General features: G+C 32.3%; 1 protein-coding gene across 1 annotated transcript; it reads left to right on the forward strand.

The window, feature by feature from the left end:
• On the forward strand, positions 1-25,841 carry LOC148306904 (aquaporin AQPAe.a-like). The gene is made up of 6 exons (XM_088264229.1): positions 1-137; positions 16,101-16,288; positions 20,582-20,806; positions 21,302-21,439; positions 22,236-22,316; positions 25,142-25,841. The coding sequence occupies exons 1-6, from the start codon at positions 125-127 to the stop codon at positions 25,289-25,291; spliced, it is 795 nt and encodes a 264-aa protein (XP_088120355.1). The 5' UTR covers positions 1-124; the 3' UTR covers positions 25,292-25,841.
• Positions 25,842-27,032: the final 1,191 nt, after the last annotated feature.

Raw genomic sequence — 27,032 nt, forward strand, 5'->3', positions numbered from 1 at the left:
AGCAGTCGATGTTTAGCCTCTTGTGAGTGCGCTGTCCGCTGTCGCATCGCGGACGTTCGATAATACGATCGCGCGCCGCCGAGAAGCCCAAACTCCATATTGAATAAAACCACCAATTTGCAGAATGCCTAACAGAAGTAAGTCATCGGTCATCAATTTATTGCCATTTCGACGGATATATCGATTTTTTATTCAAACAGATACGTGTAAATATCTACACGCTTTGTTTTTGTTTTGCATTCCTCCACGTGCGTTCTTTTTTACTCTATGATCTTTCGAGTGGGTAGAGCGCTTATTCTCTGTTACAAAGGTCAACGGTTCGCATCCTCGTTCGGCAACGGGGAATTAAAAATTAAAAGAATAATTTATTTATCGATTTCTCGAAATTAATGTAAATTGATGATTGATCAACGAAACGTAATTTAAATTTGTACTTAGCTTTACATATTTTTGGCGCAAATTAATTCGTAACATAACAATAAATCGACATTCTTTTTATTGCAATGTTAATTATTATATTTTGTGATGTACCAGCATGTTTTATCTTCTCATCATCATCATCGTCATCTTCTATATTTCTAATGTGATCTATCGAACGATCGGTGGTTGGGTATCATTATAGCGACCCTTGTTGACGCACAGATCCGTCTTGCTGCACCGACCCGTACCAATCTCTCAGGTTATCGCCGTATCTCGCGGGGAGCCATGAGATGCGGCGTCTCCTCACTCCGACTCTATCCTTCCAAGACGATAACTACGCACACACACACACATTATATATATATATATATATATATATATATATATATATATATATATATATATATATATATATATATATATATATATATATATATATAAATATTGTATATATATATATATATACATATATATATATATATATATATATATATATATATATATATATATATATATATATATATATATATGTATATATATACATATATATATATATATATATATATATATATATATATATATATATATATATATAAAACAAGAGCACCTGATGGTAACCATAAAAATTAATTAGTAAACTTAAAAGTATTCAAAGGTTAATTTTTTGTTAAGATATTGTATCCGTAGTTAGACATTGACCACATTATTATTTGATAATATTGATTCCTGTTCCCAGTGGTAAATCCAGCTGGATCAACGAATTAACGATTAACAAGCGATATCATCAGTATCGATTGGTATTTTTTTATATTTACAGATTTTCTAATAAAAACAAATAGTACACTGTTTTAAATTGGTCCGCCCTAATTTTTAGTTTTTCGTACTGAAAATATCTATTACTTTAAAATTAAAGCATTCACATAGTAGTACGTTAATGATGTTCACAGTTATCAAATTTGCGCATTTATTTATTTAAACATATTATATACATAAATCACATATACCAATAATATTCCCAATGAGTGATTTCAATAACTCATTTTGGGACATGGGAAACTGAAAAATAAATAAGAAAACACAAGGCAAAATGTAAAATATAAATCAATAAAAGGTACAGTAAATAGACATATAAAAAAAACATAAGTTAGAAACATGTTTACAGGAAAAAATCATAACTAATCACTAACACATCTTTACATAAAATATTTTTTTAATTCAATCATTTAGGATTTTTGACTGGGTTCTATTTTTTTATGTCAGGCAGCTAGTTGATTTAGGCATGTATTGGAAGGATCTTACTCCTAACTTAGTTTTTTTTATCGGCTCCATAGGTATTTTATTATGTCCTCGTGTATTAAAAAGATAAATTTATCTATTTAAAATCGATTTGGATTTGCTGTTAGTCATTTTAAACATTATTCATTATTAAATCTATGTGACTGTGAAGTATCGGCATTGCATAAAATAAATCCTAGTAGCAGTGGAGAAGCCGCTTTTGCAAAATTGGACAATCCACCATTTCTTGTGACATGGTCGTCGATCATGAAACATTCGCACGTTGAAGCGCCATTTAGGGGAGAAAGGGTTTTTCCACATAATTGTATTAAAATTTTATTATTATTCGGTATTTTATTATTAAAAAATAACAGATATACTTATGGGAATAAATAATTATATTAATAATTAAAAATACGATACTAGGACGCGTCCCAGGGGGGAGTAATACAACTCCAGGACACGACCTAAGAAAACTAATATTATGAACGTAGCCTTAAGTAGTAACTAACAAATGAAGCAATAAATGTGGAGGTCTTCACCAAAACGATACATTTCCATTATAAATGATTTCAAGTAATCAGGAATTTCAATTTGTAAAATTGTTACGTTTTGGTGGGATTTAATGATTTCGTATTTGTTTAACACAGGACTGGTCATGTTATGTCGCCACTTAAATTATGATTTCGATAAAATACAGTAAACAGAACACCTCCAGATTTTGTCCGCCTCCGTAGTGTAATGGTCAGCACGCTCGGCTACCGTTCTGGTGGTCCCGGGTTCGATTCCCAAGGGGGGTAAAATAAATATAAGTGATTTTTTCAATGTAATATTTATTCAATATTACCTTGGACTGGTACCTGAAGCGGAAGGCTGATCACCTTTCCTTCATGTGTAAACGATTAAGATAACACTGCGTTTATATGATGCAGTGCCCTATGCACCATTGGGGTGCGGATAAGGGTTTTTATTATTATTATTATTAAACAGAACACATTTGCATTTAAAATATGTTTTGTGCAATATTGGAAATATAACTTTTTGGTCGAGTTAAAGTTAAAGTTAATCCACAAATAACGGCAATTATCCACGATTCTGACTTTTTCCAACACCGGATTAATTGATTGGTGTTCAGATTACTTTGTCAACGTTATCTGGTACCAACGAATATATTACACATGCATACATTACGCATTAATGCAACATAATATTGTTACGGCTTAGGTATGGGCATAATATCAACTCGTAATTAGAATCGAGTCCATTCATTCAACAGGTCGCCACGACAGTACAAGCGTATTCAGTCTGCTTTGTGTCTACTTCAATAGGGGTTGGGGTCCCGCTCTATCATTTCCCCCGCTTACAACCCTGCCCTGCCCCTGGCGGGCGCTTGGGGTCATAGGTCAAGTTGCCAGGAATATTGCGCCGCCGCCGTAACAAAATTACAGTTATTTTATTTCTTGTTTCGGCATTCACTTTGTGGTAAGACATGATGAAATTATAAAAGAAAAACACTTGTGTTTTGCAACTTTAGTTTATTTTATTATAACGACTAGTTTCGGAAGCTATGCTTACATCTTCAGGTCTAAATATAAACTGTATATTTAGACCTGGAGATGGAAGCATAGCTTCCGAATCTAGTCGTTATAATAAAATAAACTGAATTGGAAAAGATCCTAACAATAACTTATTTTACAATATTATTTGGATTATCAAACGATAACTAGGTACATACCAATCATGTATTCTTTTTTCCATAGTTTTTCATTGTCAAATTTTATGTTTCTTAATAATAATTTGTCCGCCTCCGTAGTGTAATGGTCAGCACGCTCGGCTACCGTTCTGGAGGTCCCGGGTTCGATTCCCAGGGGGGTTCAAATAAATATTTGTGATTTTTCACTATAATATTTATTCAATATTACCCTGAACTGGTTCCAGAAGCGGAGGGCTGATCACCTTTCCTTCATGTGTAAACGATCAAGATAACATTGCGTTTATATGACACAGTGCCCTATGCACCATTAGGGTGCGGATAAAGGTTTTATTATTATTTTTATTAATATCAAATTTCCAATATCTAAAATTTTAGGCAAACACCATTTTACTCCACGGTTTAAAAATTCATAAAGGATTGTTTTTTTTTTGTATGCGCATTGTAAATAGAAATAAGTATAGCAATCAATAAAGATTTACACTTAATAAATAATCAAATAAATCTAACTTCGAGTCCATTTTTTTAAATATTTCCATTGTGATTCATTTGTCTTCTTTTTCTCTATTCTCTTCTCTTTTTTTTTAATTTTATTTTTGTACTAATGTCAAACCGTAGTGATTTTGTTTTAATGGCCTAGTGATCGAATGGTTATTCACGAATAAGTGTTTATAAAAGTGGTATTACACAAAGTAAACGATGAATGATAAGGAGAGTGTTAAAGCAGAAAAATAATGCTACATATCAGAAATAAATAATGCCACATATACAAAAATAATGCTTATCAACATACTGTCCGTCTAAATTACAAAAGTGAAAAAAGCTTAACTCAAAACTAAGGTAGGTACATATCGTAGTCGTACCTACAGGAGAAAGTGACCAACTAACTAAACGTAAAATGTTCAGGAGGGCACTTTTGTTAAGTCACTTGGCAAGAAAATAAACATCAATGCAATTAGTAATTTTTTACTAGTCAATATGTTATACTTCGAAGTTTAAAATCGCTTTGGGATTTTTTCAGAGCAATATTAAGCTAGTAAGATATCAAATGGTCAACGATCACGTTTTTGTGAAAAATGCACTTGCGCAGTGTAAAATCACTAATATTTATTTTCACCCCCCCCCCCTCCTGGGAATCGAACCCGAGACCTCCAGCACGGTAGCTAAGCACGCTAACCATTACACGACGGAGGCAGACAAAGCTTCTTGAATACCTACTAACTAAATATGTGCACACAATACAACATGTGATATTCCTATTTTTTTAATACTTACAAAGTAATAAATATTCGATTTCAGTTATTAATTTTATTTACTTATGCTTCAATACCATTTCACGTTAAATTTCTAATTTGATAAGCAATACGTCATTAAATTAATTGGTTAAAGTTTCAAATATATTTTTTATCGGAAGAAAAATTCTTAAGTGGTTCTTGAAATTGATAAACCGCCTATTTGAAATACGGTGATTGAGATAAACGAACATGTAACTTCTTAGATTTTATTTTTCACACCCAATCAAAATTAATGGCTTATTTTGGGATGTTCAGACTTTCATCTTCTGGTACATGTTTCATATCACGTTTAGACGCGTTTCAAATTGACATCTCATTCGTAGGGAGAATAACCCAGCATCCGATATGATAATAATATTAACAAACATCATTTTGAATGTTCACAAATCTGTATTTTATTTATTGTTTCGGCATTAACTTTGTGGTAAGACATGTTACATTGTGGTATGATTAAAGAAAACACTCGTTTTATACCACTTGAGTTTTATTAAAGACTACATGTTTCAGAAGTTAAACTTCCATCATTGAGGTCTGTATAAATAAAACTCAAGTGGTATAAAACAAGTGTTTTCTTTAATCATTTACAAATCTGGATTATCTCCAATTATAGGAGTTAATTTTTTCTTGACATTTCAATATAGATCAAGAAGAATATGGAAGTCTGATCATTTACAGGGCTTACGACCGTCATAGGCTGGTTTGAGTGATCACTTTACACACGTGTACAAATGTCAAATCGTAATATTATATAAATTAAATTAAATATTTTATTTTCATGGCCTGTTGATGGAATGATTTTCCGTAACCGGTAGTCACGAATAAGTGTTTATAAAAGTGGTAATACACAAAGTGAACAATAGATGATAAGGAGAGTGTTTTATTACCAAACCATAAAGTTCAATGTTAGAATCAATGATTTTAATATTCAAAATATTAAAATAAATTGTTTTACTTTATTACTAATATAAATGAATTTGGATGTACCTATACATTTTTGATAACGTTAAAAATAAATCTTATCTAAAAAAAACAACTAAATAACCATCTTACCGCTTCATTGCAGGGGTAGGCAGAGAAAATAGAACGCCAATTCCCCTCTTCCACATGCACTTCTAATGCATCTCCTCATACATACCCGACCGAGTTTCTCCAAGGTTGCTTGGCTACATTAGTTTAGTGACTAGAAGGAATGTGTATTTGATAACGCATTTTTATCCATTGTTGCGCGGTATGATCGATAATCCTAAAATTATCCGGAGCATTGCTCTGTACGTAACCGATAGTTACCTAGGACAGTGTCGACATAGATTGTTTCACATTCCTATACACAGGACCAACCTGCCGATGGTTATGCCTGTTGGAAGAGCTACCGCTATGTCGAACAATATCTCATTTGATATGGATGTGTTCCATGTGTCTAAAGGAGTTTTCCGAAGCGGGATTCTTCTACACCTTTAAGTCTTCTTGCTTACTTTTTAATGTATACGCCTTGAACATATTGTTTGTAATGTTTATTTTATTTTATTTTTAATAAATTGAATTGAATTGAAATTAGTCCGACTCCTGACCTGACCACGCATGCTTTCCGTATTGTATCATATACATTGTTTTGCCGCACATTCCTCGAGAGACTGCATTCAGTCTACTTTCATCCTTCTTTTGCCAACTCTATGCTTCACTTTCATGTATAAGTGTTGAAACCAGGATACTGCTGTGTTCTGCCAGTTTAGCTTTCGCTAAAAAGTTTCATTTGTTGCTATAAATTACATATTTCAGTATACCATTCACTTTGTGTCCCTGCATTGCTCTCTTTTCTACATCTTTATCAATCTTTCTCTCCCTAGAAAACATACATCCCAAATATAAAAAAATCATCCCTCTGTTCCATTATATTAATTACTATTTTACATCTAGATTCTTCTCTTTCAAAAACCATGACTTTGGATTTGTCAACATTCATCAGCCAATCCTTGCACGTATTACACACCTTTGAAACTTTTGTATTTATTGACAATATTGAAAACGTGGGTTTGGTATTGATTGCGGTGTTTTCGTGTTCTATTTCTTAATTTGTTTATTATTTGAATAAGTGCTTAACTTTGATAATAATAATTTTAGATAATTATTTTAGATAATACCCTCCCCCCAATTATATCGAGTCATATTCGTTATATCGAGGCTTTTCTGTACTTGAATTTATGGTCATATAGTACGAACTTAAAAAAGATAATTTTTCCTTAAAGGACTTCTGAGATAATCGCAAAAAATATCAAACGTTTTGTAGAAACGCATTCATTTGAATAAATTATTCGTTAATGAAATTAAAACATTTAATGTGGCGTATTGTTTAAAATTTATTTTGGAATCGATTACTCATTTTTTTATTTAAACTTTTGACCTTCAGATATAATTGGTAAGTATTACATTTGAATAATTGAAGAGTGTATGGCAAATGAGATAAGAAATGGAGCTATAATGTGAGAGTAACATACCGTGGGTATACTGGCAAAAAACGTTAACTCTAAAATCCCTGTTTGAATAATCCCTGACATTTAAAACTACTTAGTGTGTTTTTCCAGTTTATACAACGTTGAAAACTTTATGATACGTGTTCATGCCAAAATTTTTGTATTTTTTAAATGTTAACAATACTGTCCCCACCACATGCAAATCCTTTAAAATCGTATATAAGGGGTGGAGGACCAATATTTTTGTGCTCAGATTAGATTAATATTCAAACGTGTATTCACTCGCTCTTTCTCTATTGGTGTCGCTTTGTCCTTCTCGCCTTAATATGTGTTATAATTTTCGACATATTGGTGTCGCTTTGTTCTTTTCACTTTGTAATTGTTTGATAAAATAATTGTCTTCATTTGCGCGTTTCTGTCTTCTTCATCACAAGTGCTCCAATATGCATCAAGTCAAAGTTGCATATTTTAGAGTAAACGTTTTTTCCCAGTACACCCACGATATGTAACTCACAGCGTGTGAGCATTGCTCTGTAGACCCCTCTGGCCCTTGACACGGAGTTGCCCAATGAAACGACCTAGATATAGAATCCATCATCTGCAGCAGTGGTCTCCAACCCCTGGGCCGCGGATCAAATGGTACCGGGACGCCCAAGTCCTGCTTAAAAATCTTAATTACCTAAAAAAATATATCCTATTGCCGATTCCAACATCCTATCTGCGCGAAGCTAGATTTTCTGCAGTATATTTATATTATATTAATATTACTGTGGACTGGTGCTTGAAGCGCTGGATTGATCACATTGCCTTCATGAAAGTAACGTTCACGATAACACTGCTTTAATACGAAGCTGTGCCTTATGCACCATTGGGTGTGGATAAGGGTTAGAAGAAGAATGTCCATAAAGATCTCCTTCAATGCCTGCCACTCCTTGCGGTTTTGGGCCTTCCTCGAGAACTCCTTTCCGGCAATTTTGGCGATTTTTTTTAATTACGTTTAAGTGACTCTGAAATCTAGCTACTGCTTATGAAACACCGCTTATCACGTCCCTACTCAGGCTTTAACTTTATATGTTTCATAGCAAATGCCTACTCGTGAGAGGATTTACTCTTTATGTTTAAAGTTACTATAATTTCATGTAATTCATGAGTGAAAATTCTCGATGTCGTCTGTCCTATGTAATAACAGCTATCAAAACAAAACAACAGAATAAATTGGACATAAGCAATACACTTCGGGTGTCATTGTCTACTATAACCGCGAGATGAATTGTCTCATTGCAAACCAACAATTTTAGGGTTCTCATTGATTTAGCGTTCTAATGTGAAATCATTTTATATTAATTTTTCGCGACTGTATTTTATTTTTAAGACATGTTTTATACAATTCAACTTAAATCATTAAGTCAAAACAATCTAAAATAACAACAATTAACGTCATCCCCCTCAGAGGGCCTTGTTAAAATTATCAAGCGCTAAACGGGCCGCGGCGATAAAAAGGTTAGGGACAACTGATCTAGAGAATAGATATGTAAATAATATGTTGCTGTGATAAAAATACAACGATATCGGCATAAGTGGCCTATTCAAAAATTTTAATATAGCATAATTTAAAGAAAAGAAAAACTAAAATTAAATCGTAACTTTGTTTTAAAATCACTATAAATAATCATATTATTTTTAGTAATTTTAAAACAAAATTACATTTTAATTATGAAATGAAAAATCACAAAGTTAGTGCTTCAAATATAAATTATTAAAAAAAAACTATTTGGACGTATTATTTTATTTTATTTGTTGCGATAAAGGTATTATTGCCTGTTTCAAATAGTGCATTTTATTATTAAAACGTGCATTATGATGTTGAAGAAATTACATAACCTATGATTATCTGTGGTCGGTACCTGAATTAAATTAAATTAAAATAGATATTACGAGTTTTGTTTTAACCGTTTATTTTAGTGTAAAAAGTACCATCATTCAGTTTAAAGGCAATTGTAACCAAATATGTATCGCAGTTTGTTTAATAATCATCTCTGTCTGGGAAAATCATTTTAAAATATGATTTTTCAATGTATCTGGAACTCACCCGCGTTTGCGTCAACTCAACGCCTGCCTTGTCTTTTGACTATTATACATAAATCCTTGATTTAAGTCATCCTTTATCCCTTTCTATTTTCCCTTTATTGTTGTAGCGATGAGGTCCTCGCGCCGCAAGATATATCATATCCTATGTATTTTTATTTGCTAATGATGTACCTTTTCTTTCACTCTCCTTAAATGATCCTCTCTCCATCTTTCATCCTAGAGAAACATTGTCTCTCCCAAGACAATATTTCTCTATTGGACAGTGAAAAGTGACATTTTCTTATCAAATTCCTACGTAGTTATATTTAAGCTACTTGGTCTATAAACAGATTTGTAAACTTAAAAAAAAACGATTTGTGAATCGAGTACGTTTAATCAATTACTTGTGCTTTTGTAAATAATAAAGTTTTCTTGTAAAACATAAAGGTAATAAATTGAATAATTATACTTAAATCACCTTCAATAATAAATTAACACCCTGTCTGATAAATGAATCCGGCTACTTCTGAAAACAGTTGTCATCTTGATGTAAATATTTATTGGAATGGCGAGGCCAAATTACACATCAAGACTTTGTTTCAGAATGGCTCTATAATGCGTTTTTAACATTATTCTAAACACGTTTTGTACATAACACCGCTCTCCTCAAGTATCGTTCTGCGTTTGCATATTTTTTGGTGATTTTTTATGTTTGCAGTTTGTTTTTTTTTTATATTCGAGAATAAAGGTTTATTTTGTGTTTAATAATTGATAAAAAAATGTTATAATCATTTTTAAAAACAGAAACGAAAAGTGTCAATATACTCCACAAGTATAAAAAATTAATGTTACAAGTATGAAACTTAGCATGTAGATGATTATAATATCTAAATAAAATGCACCTATTTGATAGTCCACAAAAGTATCATTAACTTTTATGTATGAACAGTAATTTATATTATACGAGTATATGAATCTTTTATATTATGTAATAATGCTTATCTTCTATCTCGCACTGCTCGGAATAATACAAATCAAAGCTCGATGTCGGTACCTGCCTATAAAGGATAAGAGTGATTGAAGGTTCCTTATCTCTTTGTATTAGAGTCCGTTCACGCGAAAACTTCGGTTCATTTGTTGTTTGCTTTTATTTATCGCGAATTGGCTCAAGTCATTGGTGATAAGTTACTTATGTGATCATGCTTTATAATCAACAATCAACTAACGGACAACCCCCTAGTATAACTCGTATGAACGATAGCTCAGAGTACGCGTTCACCGATACTGATAATCAAACACGAAAATCATATTTACGTAGGAATCTGTGGCGTGTTTACTGACAATTTAATAAAATAACATCTGTCTTAGCGATTAAAGATATGTAATCATGAAATATTTTTGTACCAATGGATCTCCATCAGAGCAGATGTTTTTTTTTAAACGAAACTTTTAATGCGACTTCTTACAATCGATAATTGGACGACAATTGTAAGTGAAATTTCAAGGACGCGTCACGCTACTAGGCGTATTTCGTTACATAAGAGAGAAGAAATATATAACGTAGATAGAAGAAGAGTAAAGCAAAACAGAGCGATGTATAGGTATACAACGATACAAATCAGTATTGCCAATTGAAACACAAATTAATAAAAGTGTAAACAATGAAGAAACCGAATATTTTTTCAATAAGTTTCCCATCTTTCACGTGTACGGTGCTGCACGTGCAATTTTTTTTTTCATTTTTATTTAATGAAAATATTCCGTCTAGTTGCATTTTTTTAGGAAATAATCATAAAAGGCGTATGTGAAAAATAATCACTAACACCATACTAGATGAAATAAAACATTTATTGAATTAATTTTTCAACTTGCGAGAATCAAATCTGCTTCTCCAGTTTCGTAATCAAACGTCTTGACGACTGCGCTACTACGTGACTTCGAGACGTCAGTTATTTAAAATATATCACAGTAAAATTTTAAGATAAAATTTTGGAAAAAAACATGATTTATCGCACTTAGAAAAGAACGCTATAAAAATGTATAAATAATACATTTTATATCTAAGCGTTGGTTGCTTTGATTCTTAGTTTTCCAGCGTCTGTCTACATGTGAATGTAGATAATAATACAAGTATGAGTGAAACTATATGTATATTACGCACATAATCAACGTATCGGTGCACTACTACCCGGATAGCTGTCAATCACAGATTATATAATACCGCGTAAACCATAAACAGAAACAATCAAATATGATTTTTTTTAGATGGGATTTGCATTAAATATTTACCTTGCTTATAATGTAGAAAGTTTATAGATCATTAAGTGGATTTTTGTTTCTTCTAGCTAATTCAATATGTTTTTATTTGAATCTGTGTTGGGAACAGGAGGGATAATCTAGTGTGGGTCAATCAGGAACTTGTCAGCATTTGCTCATTGCTGGGAGGAAACCACGTAAAACTCCTCAGGAGAAGGCGGAATGTTGACTGTATTATAATGTATTATAAATTGTTGAACTCATCAGAAAACTTGCGTAATATGCGGTCCCCCAAAAATAAAAATTAAAAAAAAAAACACAGATAGACGGTTATATTCCAATTAGGAAAAATCATTTGTCCTCTTCACCACATATTGTTGTAATAGATACGTATGAAAAAACCTAAGCTTATATTTTAACCAAGTAACAGTAATGATTAAAAAAATCGGATAACACTCGTAATGGGCCTACGAGAAAAAATTCGATGACGAATGAGATTCGACATTGGACCGGTAAGGGTTTTATAAATGTTTCGATAACTGATGCGGATTAACGCTTCTGAGAAAGTGAAACTGTCGCGATAATGAATTTCTATTCTATTCCAGTCATACCCTGTATAACACGTATACGACCATGTTACAAAATATTTGGATCCCGATCTGTAATGAGGAAATTATCCTACATTTTACCGAAGATAATAAATCTTATAAAAAATTCAAGTAACTAAAATTCTAAAAATATTTATAATTTAATTAAATCAACAATCCATCAATAGTTATATTAAATTATGCCAATTGATGCTTCGAATTTAGTTCTTGTTTCGTCGACAAAATATCGAAAGCAAATATTTATCTTTTTCGTTTTTTTTTAATTAAAAAATTAAAAGTTTAATCGATTTTTTACAAATTGAAAATACGTATATATTTATTTTTCGACGCATACTAGCCTTTTTAAAAAAAATATCCGAATGTTTAAATTTCAGTATAAATAATGAATAAAAAATATATAATTAATAAAAATTCAACGTAGTATATTACAAAATATTTTTTTCTATGAAAATTAAACGAATTGGTGATTTTATTTTATTGAATATTTTTTTGCTGTTTCTTATTGTTATTTTTTTATACTGTTTTGTTTATTTTTTCACCTTTTTTCAGTCCCATGCACAAGCTACTACTATTAGCGTTTTTTGTCGTTTTTATTATAATTTGATAAGTACATGTTATTTACAATGATAAACTAGAATAGTACTTTTTTTCTTTTTGTTTTATGTTAGCTTTCAGAGAAACCATGAAATGTTTACTTTGGAAATGAATCGTTATTTCGCGTGGTAAAAAAACACCATAAAATATGCAAATTTTTGGGGAAATACTGTATGCGAACAAAATTTCTAACTACATACATGGAATTAGTAATCTGTGTACAACCATACTTTATGGAGCGTTAAAATGCAAAGGTACTATTATTTCAGTTCGCTAATAATGTAACTTGTACTATTTGTAAAATAAATAATTCATGTGCACACTAAAAATAATGTGGCTAAGTTTTATTTTAATGGTTGTGTTTTTTTTAATAAAACTGTTTTTTTTCTAATACTACTCAATAATTGCATTTAAATATACAAATACATATTTTTTCAAATCATAATATAATATTGTAAACAAATACAATTCATAGTTTTATTAATATCATGTTGTATTCGTTCATTTTTTGAAGTTCAACGAAGAACATACCTGCGCCAAATTAATAAATCCGTTACATAATATCGCTCACTCCTTTCAACAACGTCATATACATAAAAAAATATGATTTTTCAGGAGATCGTTTTTAAAGTTTAAGAAAACAATAAAATGTATTTAAAATAAATATCAAGCCACGTATTGAACTTTTTACTGTGCAACAGATATTCTTAGGTAAAACCTGAAGGTTTTTTCTCCATTTGAAAAATATTTTGTAAATTTAAAAAAATAATTCAACAATACATTTTCTTTCACACTTTCTGCCCTGTAGCGGGTAAATATTAAGTTAAAAATATGCCGCTTTGGCTGGGATATATTGTAGTACATTCTCTGAGCATTCCGAAAACATGCACAACTGAATATTAGCGATTTTTTATATATGACGTTATTTAAAGGAGTGAGCGATATGTTATGTATGTACATATACAATAAACGGGTATATTATACAATCTACATTTAAATTTGACCTTTATTGAAATATGCCAAACTATTCGTATTTGGCGTTAAGTGCAAGTGTATGACATTGTACTTTTACGTGTATGACATTGTACTTTTATGTGTTTTTATTTCTTCCTTGAAAATGGAATTTTTGATAAAAATGTCAACGTTGTTGTGTTTCAAACAAATCACAATTCCACTATTAAACTATGATAAAAAAAAACTACCAGTTAAAAAAATGGAAAGTTTTGACTGAAAAAATAACTCATATCAATTCTAATTGCAGAAGTCGCCCGTTGTCAGGTAAACCTTGTATCAGTATACAAATCTGTAAAAAAATAGTAATGTTTTATAAGATGAAGATTTTACTTTTAATGAAGAAAAAATTATCATGGTAATATCAATTATATTTTTTAGAAAACTTTTAACTCGTAAGTGTGGTTCTGGCATAAATGTCCGCGGGAAGGCGCTTCGGCTCTACGTATTCATGCGAATAATCATTTTCAAGCATGAACTATATTGACAGCAAATTGGGAAGTCCTCTTATTGATAAGGAGCTGGAAACATGCTTATGGTAAATTTAAATCTGACTTTATCTAACTTTCACTGGAGATGCAAGGAAATTATACGCAATGAAAGTTATGTATTAATAAATTCAAAAAAATTTTTCAACGAATGAAATTAAGGATAAAAATAAAATCAAAATTAAGAATAATAAAATTAAGGCTAAAATCATGTTTTATTGACTGTACTCATAATTTAATAAGGGTCTAAAATTGAAGTAAAGGTTTACTAAAATTGCTCACAGATTTTATGTCTCTCAAGATTTTAAAAACTATTTATTTATAGACTTGGCGTTTTTATGTCCGCCTCCGTAGTGTAATGGTCAGCACGCTCGGCTACCGTTCTGGAGGTCCCGGGTTCGATTCCCAAGGGGGGTAAAATAAATATAAGTGATTTTTTCACTGTAATATTTATTCAATATTACCCTGGACTGGTACCTGAAGCGGAAGGCTGATCACCTTTCCTTCATGTGTAAACGATCATGATAACACTGCGTTTATATGATGCAGTGCACCATGCACCATTGGGTGCGGATAAGGGTTTTTTTCTTTCTATTTTTTTTTTATTTATAGACTTGGTGTTTTTATGGATCTCCATTTAATTTGTATTCGTTGCAATACCATATGCATAGTTGGCTCTTAGGCCAATAAATTTTCCGACCACAGACTCGTATTATATGATCCGTGTACATACGAGTATATTTCGTACAATGACGTGACGGGAGAGTTGATTTTTATGGACTTAAAACAAAGCCAACATTCCGAAACGAATCGATTTTTTTTAACTAATATTTTTGTTTACCATTCACAGCGGTCTTTGTGTTCCCTAATATCAAATTAATGCATCGCCAATATATGTAGGTGGATCTAACCTCTGAAAAAAAATGCATTCAGTATTTTTTATTATTTCATTTATTGTGTAGACCCAGCACATCCACTGTCTCAAAGAAAGTTGATTTAAAGGTGTCTCAACTTGACTTATGAATGTATCGAAAACCTTACCTGTATGCTGAAAGATCTAAGACTATTGCGTGAATACAGGTTTCAAGAATGAATGCAATATGCATGTTCACGGGTAGAATGGTGAACGTTACACAAGTGTTAATAAAGTGATAGCTTAAGCCAGCCAAATGTCAGGTCGTAAGCCTTGGGATGATCAGATTTCCATTTTTTTCATATAAAAGAATGGTACATATTTCATGTTTTACATCACGTTGAGGTACTTTAAAATTGACATCCGTAGGGAGAATAATCTAGTTTCCAATCTGATAATATTAACTAACAACATTTTGAGTGTGTCCAAATACTTGTTCACAAATCTGGATTATCTCCAAAAATAGGAGTTATTTTTCATATTATTTTATTTTTTGGCAAGGCCGCTGGTTTGCCACCCTTGAATGGATCATCCTCATGATGTGTTATTATTGGCTAATGAATTAATATGAAAAATCACAAGACTATCGGTAACATTCTTATTGAAATCTGTAGAGAAGTAAGGGAGATATGATGGCTTAAAATTTAGAAATTTAAATAAAACGAAAAACGGACACCGCTAAACGTCATCAAATTTTACGTCATCGGGTGTGTTATGGGGCGTATCCCTTTATGTAAGCTGTAATAGTAGTAGTGTGGATTCGTTTCTGTGACGTCATTCGTTACCAACTTACGGAAACAACGTTTTTACAAAGGCGAATTTTGCAAAAGAAAATGATGATATTGATTATATCGGCTGTTATAAACACAAAACGAATCTTACACAATCCTTTACAGGTTAAGTATTTTTAATAAGATATTCCTTCCGAGTGATAATACCCTATTCATGAGTTGATTTTGTTATCATTGGTTCTGAACTCGGTTTTTGTTAACAGGAATACACGAGTCATGGTCTTCCATATACTCTAGCGACACGGCCGTCAAGCTGGCCTCCGAGACTCTCGGCACGGGACTGCTGGTCCTGGTGGCCTGCATGGGGTGCCTGCCCGGCTGGGAGACGGGAGCCCCGCCGCCGGTGCAGTACTCTATTTCCATCGGGATGGTGGTCATGTTCATCGTGCAGGTAAACATAATTTTTTTAATTAAAAAAATTCCAACACCAATTTTTCTCGAGTTTATTCAATAAATTATTTCACTTCCTTACTATTAGAGTGCTTGTGCACTACACAAAATTTTACTGTCCGACAGTCTGGTTAGCATGAAAAAAACGAATGATTGGCTTGTGCACTTGTCCGTCTTTCTCCGGATCGGTGTGCGATCACTGTGCGCGTGAACTTGATCACGCCAAACTGTCGTAGTCGCATTATTTAAAAAAACAAAAAAAAAAAACAAAAAAAAAAACAAACAAAAACGGACTCCCGGACAGAAAAATTCCGTGATTGATTTAAGCGCACCGTGATCGCCCACCGATCGAGCGCACCGATCCGGAGAAAGATGGACAAGTGCACAAGCCAATCCGTTTTTTCATGCTAACCGGACTGCCGTGCCAATATGTTATTATTGGCTAAAAAATTAAAATGAAAAATCACAAGACTATAGGTAACATTCTTATTGAAATCTGTCATTCTTATCGAAACAATGTTTGCTCTTACGTAAATACAATCTTTATTAATACAATTCGTCAAAATGCAAAAATATGGTGTTGTAATAAATATTTAAATGATACATATTTGCTTATATTTTTTCAAAGTACAAGCTTGACATGAAGTGAGTTCCGGGACATTTTTTGTTTAAAAAAAGCCCTGGTTATACGTTTCTACGTGGTCATTACGACTCTAGTCGGACGAATACAATACATACCTACTACATTTACATTCACATTATCTCGCAATTAAAATGTTTATTTGTAGATTATTATATTCCTACACATATGTGTTATATGTAATTAAATTTAAACGATAATCAATATGTCCTCGATCATATAGGCTTAGTGATTAAAACAAAAATCTACGAATAGTTTCCCAAAATAGGTTAAATAATATTTACTTAAAATAACACTTTCCTTATCATTCGTCGTCCAATTTGTGTAATACCACTTTAAAACTCTATTTCAAAAAATCTCTTCATTAAACCTGTATTTTCCAAGTGGTATTACACAAAATGAACGATGAATGATAAGGAGAGTGTTATTTACCATACCACAAAGTTAATAATGTTTTTAAAATACAATATATAATCCCTAAAATGCCTTAGCTTCAGAAAGAGAGAATAGTTTATCTCACTTTAAAGTATATATTTACAGACTCAGCATGTTTTTTTTTTCAAATACAATTATTTCGCCCCAAAAATATTAAACAAATAATACGAGAAATTTTCAGTTCTCTTAAACAGATAAGGTCTAAGGTCGATAAAATTACGTCTTATTTTGTAGAAAAAATATGCAAAATGTAAAACAAAATAGTTTCTAAAAATTTGCACGGCAAATTGAATGCTTGGATCGTTTTTCTACGTCAAAACAATATTGTCAGCATATTTTTACTGATTAACAAACATCAGCACTAACTAAAAAGAATTTCTATTGATTTGCCCATAACATAAATACATTCCACATCATTTTTCAAATTATTTTATAGAGTAGGTACATAGTTTTATTGACCTAAATTTGATGTTAATTCAATCCCCCCTGGAACATTAAGAATCTTAATCAGAATTAATTACAACTAATGAATAAAAGTAGATTAACTTAAAGATGAAACTTTTATGATAATGACCTTTTTATTTCAAATCTTATTTACTAACGCAGATCGTATTGAATAATCGTAGATCTATTCAAAATAATACTGAATTGATCTAATGTTAATACTATAAAAAAGCGAATGTGTGTGTGTTTGTGTTTTTTTTTTCCTAAATCAATATTTACGTTTTTATAGTTGACATTGGGGAATGTTTATGAAAAGAATAATTCTTGTATAGATATTATAAGAACAAAACATTGATTTTTTTCGTCCACCTCGACGATGGAGATGGACATGTATTATTATATGTCGGGTTGTGGTCCCGTGGTTAGTGTCGCGGAATCTTGAGCCAGAGTTTTTCGGTTCTAACACACTCTACCACAATTTGATGAATTTGACAATATTTCTAATAATGAGCCGCTTAGGCTGACAGAAATAGTATGAAATTGAAGTATTTTTGTAAATAACAAAAACACAAATTTTTAAAATAAAGTTTTTTTATATTTTTTTTAATGTGGTTTTTTTTTAAGTAATTTACCTTCAATCGAACTCTCTACTTGTTTACTCTAATGTAACATGACATTTATTTATTACATAAATATTTTACTTTATCACTCACAAGTTATTTTTTTCATAACAAAAATATTATGATCAAAAGAGTGTGTCCAAATTATTCACATTAATAAGAAACATTTGCTTTTTAAGACAATTTTATTTGCTAAAAAGTTTAGCAGACACTGGTCTAGAGCGATAGTAATTTACTAAAGAATATGTTTTTTAATAACACACAAACTAAGTTTTTAACCACTTTTAATTTTGTTACTATTATTTCAACCTGTTTCGACAAACACCTTGTATTCTTCGGTGACGTGTCAGCGATCCCGATATATCTGTTTACATCCGTACTTAAATTAAGGTAAGGTCGATCAATATAGCCACGAATAGCCATCCAACAACGCCAACGGCCCAATAGGACAACCAATATCACGCCTACAGTTATACATATTATTTAGGGTTTTTAATAATATCTAAATATAGATTAAGAAAGCCTATTGATATGGAAGTATGGAACTCTGTGCATTTACAGGTCTTACAAAATATGTCGAGATGTCTTTCAAAATCTTGATATTAATAAAGTCCAGCTTCTCTCCTCCGTCTTATTCCTCATTACTGAGGGTTGTGACCCTTGTGGAAGCAATGGTTCGTCTCCAGTTATCCCTTGACTGCGCTGCACGTAGCGCTCCAACCACCGAGGTGCCTGCTGCTGCCTTAATTTGATCGGTCCATCGTGTGGGATCTTCCTATCCCTCTTTTCCCCTTCAGGCTACCGATCACAACCAGTCGTTCCATGCTATCCTCGTTGCCACGCGTAACGTGTCCAAAGAACCAAATAAAAATTTGGACACACATAAAATACTACGAATAATATTGTAATACATGAATTTGAGCTTATCATTTTGAATGAATATTAAAACAGCAAAATTAATTTTATCATTTTGCTGTTGGGTGATAAATCTCGGCAGTTTATTAAGTCATATCAAACACGTATATTATGAATATCCAGGCTAACGAGAATAACGATACCATTTAATGACTTGTTTACAATATTTCTTGCAGATATTATTATCGATATCATTCTGACCCGACATTTGCATGACCCAATCATTGCATCATTACGTCAGAACATATTTTTGTTAAATCACTAGTTTGTTGTGTATTTAAGAAATGGTAGTATTAACTTAGTAAAACTTAACAGATTTAATTCTAATTTTAATTAAAAATTAAAAGATTTTACCATAAAGTGACTGCCGAAAGAATTAATGTCACTATTTTGTTTACTGCTACTGTGGATTTAAATCATTATTTATTTTTTCAGTCATTCAGACAAAAGACATTGATTTTTTTAATGCCATTTTTAGTTGCTTCAAATTCATGTCTATGGGCGCTTGTCCACTACCCGGAATTTTACCGTCCAGCAGTCCGGTTTTGAAAAATGAAAGCGACTACGACAGTTTAGCGTGATCGAATTTACGCGCAACGTGTTCACGCACCGATCAGGAGCTCCGATCCGAAGAAAGATGGACAAAAGCACAAGACAATCCAAGCCAATCATCGCTTTAAAACGCTAACTGACGTGCCGGAGGGTAAAATTCCATGTAATTCCGTGTAGTGGACAAACACTCTATGAGTTTAATTTTCAATAGATTTCTTGTCTATGATTAATAATAGTAGTATATACGAGTATGTACCGTGTTTTAGGCAGATATTATGAAAATTCTGAAATATTTTTTTTTAATTGTTTTGAATTTTTTATTATTATTACTTTTAATGCATTCTTTTTTATAAATTATTTCAGTCTGTAAATTCCGTGAAAACATACCATTAGTTTTTAAAATACCCAAAATTATAGTAGAAATCGATATGAAAAAAATATAGAAAAAAATATACCAAGACTTTATCGTTTTTTGGTAAAATATCAAATAAAAAAATGTGATTTTTCTTTCTTAGTTTACTATGAGTATGCCTTGGTGGTTTCTTCCCCGAAACATGATGTGTATCTACGTATGTACATATATAAACATCAATGTCTCAAGCATATGATCCGCATACATAGGCTCCTCAACAAAATAAAAATTGTGTAATGGATCCATACTAACCTTCAAATGTTTTATCTTTGATAGATTTGCGGTCACGTGTCTGGCGCGCACATAAACCCTGCCATCACTTTGGGGGGAATTATATTCGGCAGCATATCATTGCCCATGGCTGGGTTGTACCTCTTGGCACAGTTATCAGGAGCCGGCATTGGCTACGGACTTCTACTGGTGATCACTCCCGAAGCAGCGTTCAAGGGGTCCACGGCTTTCTGCGTCACCTTGCCTCATAGTACACTGTCTAGTTTGCAGGTAATTTAGAACCCTCATTATAAGCGCCACCAACTGAGATGAAAGAAGCTTTTTTAAGCAGAAACTCTTTCATTTGTATGTGAGGTCTGAATCCTGAATCATAATAGAGAAACCCCAGAAAATATCCTTTTCCTTTTATTATTTTAGCTTATAATTTGACTAATTTTACAACATTTTGAATGTTTTCAAATACTTGTTCACAAACCTGGATTATCTCCAATTATAGGAGTTATTTTTCATATTATTATTTTTTTATCTCAACATAGATGGAGAAGAATATGGAATTCTGGTCAATTATGGGAATTACGACCGTCATAGGCTAGTTTAAGCGATCACTTCACACACGTGGACCGGACTAATACGTTAGCCAGATAGTCAGTGGTTGAAGATTGCGGCTGTGAACGCAATAATGCGCAATCCCACATGTTCTTTGATGGTCATGTGTGTGAGTACAAAAATCACTTAACATGTTCATTTTTTGGTGTTTCTTCTCAGGCTGTTATTGTGGAGGCCATCATCACGGGCATCTTGCTGCTGCTCACCTGCTCCATATGGGACTTCCGCAACAGCCACAACTCGGACGGAGTTCCCCTTAAATTCGGTCTGACCATCACTGCCTTGGCCATGTCTGCGGTAAGTTATAATAAATAACCGTTACTGCATATCGCTCATTCCTTTCAACAACGTCATAAATAAAAAAAATCGTCAACTGTCAGTTGTGCATGTTTTTGGAATGCCCATATAATGTACTATATCCCAGCAAAAGAGGCATATTTTTAACTTAATATTTACCCGCTACAGGGCAGAAAGAGTTGTTTACGCATTTTGAAGAAAAGGTGTTGCTTAATTTTATTTTTAAATATACTAAACATTTCTCAAATGGAGAAAATACCTTCAGATTTTACCTAAAAAGATCTGTGGCACAGTAAAAAGTTCAAAAAGTGGCTTGTTATTTATTTTTAAAACATTGAATTATATTTTTTAACTTTAAAAACGTTCTCTTGAAAAATCTAGTTTTTTTTATTTATGACGTTCTAGAAAGGAGTGAGCGATATGCCTGAATTTTCATCACCCTTGGAGATTCCGTGCCTAGTACGAGTAGTACATGAAACACGTTTAGTTTTTATTATTACTTTTGTTTTATTTTAAGGTTTTTTTTTTAAATCTTAAAAAACCGTTTCTAGATAAATATATTTATATTGCAATTCAAAACACAAATACATTGATACTAATTAATACATGATAATAAAAAAATAAACATATTTTATAAATGACCATGGTTTCAGTCGAAGATTTTTCTGCCCATTAACAATATTTTACCCTTTTTTATTATCGAATTACATTGTTATCTCCCGTACCGGTATTTGGTAGAAAATCTAAAAATTGGATCCAATTATTGTTATATTAAATGTTCTTATTGGTTTTCAAGGGTGCTTATACTGGAGCTAGCATGAATCCTGCCAGATCCTTTGGTCCAGCACTTTGGACCGGGGAATGGAGAGCCCATTGGGTAAATATATTTTATATAATGAATGAAGGTGTCTGCAGAGAATTGTTAGGCGTGCGGTGGTTTGACTTTGTGAGGAATGAAGAGATAAGGCGTAGGACGCAGCAAATCTTGGCCACTACTGTCGTCAAGAAAAGGCGATTCTGTTGGCTTGTCCATGTACTCCGCATGCCTCCTGATAGGCTTAATCGAGCTTGCCTCTTTTACAAGGCATCAGGTTCGCGTCCCCCAGGACGACTACTGCTTACAATTCGTTGGCGGTTCTCGTCAGAACTTCGGGACGCGGTCTGACTTGGGAGGATGCAAGGGAGCTGGCAGCCGACAGAAAAGCCTGGAGACAGTTTGTGGAGTCCATATGCTCCACCTAAGGAGCGGATATGGTTTGATAATAATAAATATATTTTATATACAACCGGCACATAGGGCACTGCATGATATCAACGCAGTGCTATCTTGATCGTTAACACGTGAAGGATAGGTGATCAGCACTCCGCTTCTGGTACCAGTCCAGGGTAATATTGAATAAATATTAGAGTGAAAAATCACTTATATTTATTTGACCTCCCGCGCCGGGAATCGAACCCGGGACCTCCAAAACAATAGCCGAGCGCGCTGACCATTACACTACGGAGGCGGAGGCTTTTTATTTTAGTCCAAATAATTCATGTACAATCGATGTTTCGACTGTAAAAAAGAGTTGCAAGATGATTTAGTACTCTCCTTGCCCTAACACAGTCTCGTCACCTCTAGAAGGAAATGACGTACTTACCTAAACGTGCATTACTTGCATTACGTGCATTCTGCCTACGCTAAGAACTAAATAATGATGAGCTTATCAAAACGTGCATATTGTTTAAATTATTAATTACTATCTGGGTAAATGTTTGTATTAGTTTTGCAAATTCGTTTGTGTTTGCGATTAATGTTATATGAATTATAGTCACGTTATCGCGTATCGTTAATGAATTCTACATCAGATGCAATTTCGGATAAACTTTAAATCAATAAATAAATTTCAAATTCTAATGGTGGAGACTGACCGGAGCATTTCCTCGTAACATCGCTCGCGGCGAGCATCAGCCATCATCCGAAACAATGGATGGAGCGCTCGGTTCGCTGTTCTGACTGCCTGAATGCTCGCATCGTAACGTGTTACGTTACGACCAAATAGCTCCGGTCAGTCCCTACCATACGATTCTTCTTCTTCTAACCCTTATCCGCACCCCAATGGTGCATAGGGCACTGCATCGTATAGAGGCAGTGTTATCTTGATCGTAAATACACGGAGGAAAGGTGATCATCATTCCGCTTCAGGTACCAATCCAGGGTCATATTAAATAAATATTAGACTGAAAAATAACTAATATTTATTTTGACCCTCTTGGGAATCGAACCCGGAACCTCCAGCATGGTAGCCACCGTAAGATTACTGAGGATTTATTGACATAATACCGGAATACTTTAGATGAATATATTTTATACATTTTATTTCGTTAGAAACCCAAAAGAAGACAATTTTAAAATTGTCAACTGGAATAGAAAATTATTAACAATTAAAAAGTATTGGTATATCTATCGGATAATAATTATTTGAACGTTGATAAGAAATTGATGGGTATTTTTTGCATATGATCCGTTTAAAATGTACCCCGCAGGATTTATGGGTAATTATACCAGTTGCCAACTCAGAATTATTGAGTCGGATTGTGGTGGCCTTGTGATTAATGTCGCGGAGTCATGAGTCAGAGTTTTTAGGTTCGAGCCTACTCTGTCACACCGAAAAATTTATTTTTAATAACGGGACGATAAGATTTAAGAATATTACAAAAAAAACATGTAATTTTTTTTGAAAAAATAAAGAACAACAAAAAACTGTACTCGCAACTGACATTTGACTAAATTACTCGACACTGGCTAGAACGCTCAAATTGGGTGAAAAGCCATTAAAAAGATGAAGAAGAGGAAGACATTTGACTATTTATTCGATTGGTTAGAAATTCCTATTTTTTTAAAAGTTGTATTGTGTTATTTTTTCATATAGTTAAATAGTACTTTATCAAAGTTACTAGAACCATTTGTGTCAAATTCACCACAGCAGTTATAAAAGAGATAAAATATGCTAAATTAAATATTTCCGAATTTTTTAATGTTACCCAGAAAGATACTTGGATTGATTATAATTAATGTAATCTTATTTTATCAAATAACCTAATTAGTGTGTGTAACGAAACAGGAAGCAATGTTTTATTTTCATATCAACTTGTTATAAATTACGTATAATTAAATAAACATTTTTTATGAATTATATGTAGTCCTTGCAGACTATGAAGTATTTAACAATGATGATTTTATATGTATGTATACACAGGGGTGGGCTGCCAATTTTTTAGCAAGGGGCTCGCGGGAGCTAGGAGAAGGGGGAGGGGGGAGGTATATAATTTAGTTTTAACTATCCAAAATACAAAATTAAAAATAAAAATAAAATACTTGATATGCACATAAAACGACAAAATATGTATGTGTATATGAATTTTTTTGGTAGATTACTGATTTAATCAGAGAATATTGATTTCTCTTAATTTAAAAGGGGCTCGCCGCCCAAGTCAAATGTAACAAGGGGCTCGCGCGAGCCCCTCCGAGCCCCCTGCAACCCACCGCTGTATATATATATATGTGTGTTTGTGTGAGTTGCTTTCTTTTATTCATGATGACTGATTGTAAACAAACTAAAAATGTTCTTTCACTTATAAACGCAATAGTTTAGGGTAAATTCAAAATATCATTGATACAATTTAAAACAACATTGTATGAGCATATTTTTTTTTCAGATTTACTGGGTCGGTCCATTACTCGGATCTTCAGTTGCCTCTTTCTTCTATTGCTACGTATTTAGGGATGACCCAACACCGCCTTCCCCAAAAGAAATAGAACCTCTTGCTGAAATAAGTGAAAATCAGTTTAGTACTGTAAATTTTTAATACGTACCTGTCTTTTTTATACATCTTAGAACAAAAGATACTATTAAGTATAAATATTTTAAAATAAAAATTTACAAGGAAAAGTTTGTCATATTAAAATTTCTTAACTAGTTATGTATTTGAATAAGATTTTGTATAATATAAGAAACCATAAACATTCCAAAAATATTGAAGTATCTCCACCTTTTTACTTCATGTAGCTTACAAACCATCAATTTGATCATGGGAATTTAAATGTGACTGTCTTTTATTATATTTTGAGATTTATGCAAACCATGTTCCATGTCCTATTGTTACTACTAAATTTTCTCTAACTGGGATAATATTAGGTTTTATGTAAAATAATTGATATCATGTGTCGTAATTGAATGAGAAGTAAAAACCAAAGGATATTAAAAAAATATATATAAGCCATAATTATTTAACTTCTTTTTATTGTAACGATTTTATGAAATTTAAATGCTTACTATTTTTATATTTGAATTATTTTTTTCTAATGTAATTGAAACAGGTATGAAACATGTTATTCATCAATAAAATATTACCTATGTACAATGTTTTCACTCTTGCTAAAGAAAATCCCCAATCTACCAAACCTTGGTGAAAAATAATAAATGGACACCTTTGTAAACACTATTTTAGAATCAGGTGCATACAGGTTATTTAAATTATCCGTCTAGTTTCTGTACCCAAGATATCTTTCAACAATAAGAAGACAACGTTGGTTTGCCGTATGTAATGGTGGCGATGCCTGTTAAAGGAAACGTAATCAAGGATACACACATGTGTATTTTTAATGCCATTCGTAATTCAAATACTTGATGAAACTATTAAATTTAATCCGATACATTTGTATAATTCTTATTTTATTCCAATTTATAATGAATACTCGTATGCGTGAAAGGTACTTGTATTTAAACAGCGATAATACTTTTTAAATAAATTTATGAAAAATAAAAACGTGTTTGATTTTTAAATTTAATCCAGTCTTTTGAAAATAGTGTTTGCCATTAGCTATATTTGTAAGAATGTACAATAAACGAGATTTTTCCTTGAAAAAACAGTTAAACTACTCACTCTTTTTATAACTGAAATATTTACTTTTAAACCTAATCTCGATTTAATGAGCTAGTATTTATCATTCAATTACAAAAATGATAATGTTTTATTCGTGATAAATACCATGGCCTGAATGTATGTCTAACAATTGTAACTGACATTCTTTGCGAAATTTTAGTTTTTTACAACGTTTCTTTCAATTTTCTATGCGTGCATGCTCACTGAGTATCATGGATGTATGTTTCACCATTTGGCTGATATCACTAATATAACTGATATAACTGGCGTAACTACAGTTAACGAGATAAAGCTTTGTGTGATATTTTTGGGTTTATTCTCAACGCACATTTCTTTTCAGCATACCCGATAACATTCAAGGACAAAAATCTGCCCTTTCATCACTCAAAAGTGAGCCAATACAATATTTGCACGACATCCTATGAAGGTGCTGGTACTTTATAAATATTTAAGCACTTTAGTACCGTGTCATGAACAAAGAAAAGAAAAAATAATTAAATAAAGATTTTTTTTAAAGTAATATAAGTGTGTACACTATATTTGTTAGAGAATAAAATACTTCATATAAGTAAATATGTGAATATGACTGTTAGTTGCTTGCTGTATGCGGATGACGCCGTACTGCTAGCGACCAGCGCGGAGGATTTGCAACTAATAGTGTCAA

The sequence above is a fragment of the Brachycentrus maculatus genome, unplaced genomic scaffold, assembly GCF_059751285.1.
Source record: "Brachycentrus maculatus isolate JH-2025_06_01 unplaced genomic scaffold, ASM5975128v1 h1tg000221l, whole genome shotgun sequence".
Taxonomy (NCBI): domain Eukaryota; kingdom Metazoa; phylum Arthropoda; class Insecta; order Trichoptera; family Brachycentridae; genus Brachycentrus; species Brachycentrus maculatus.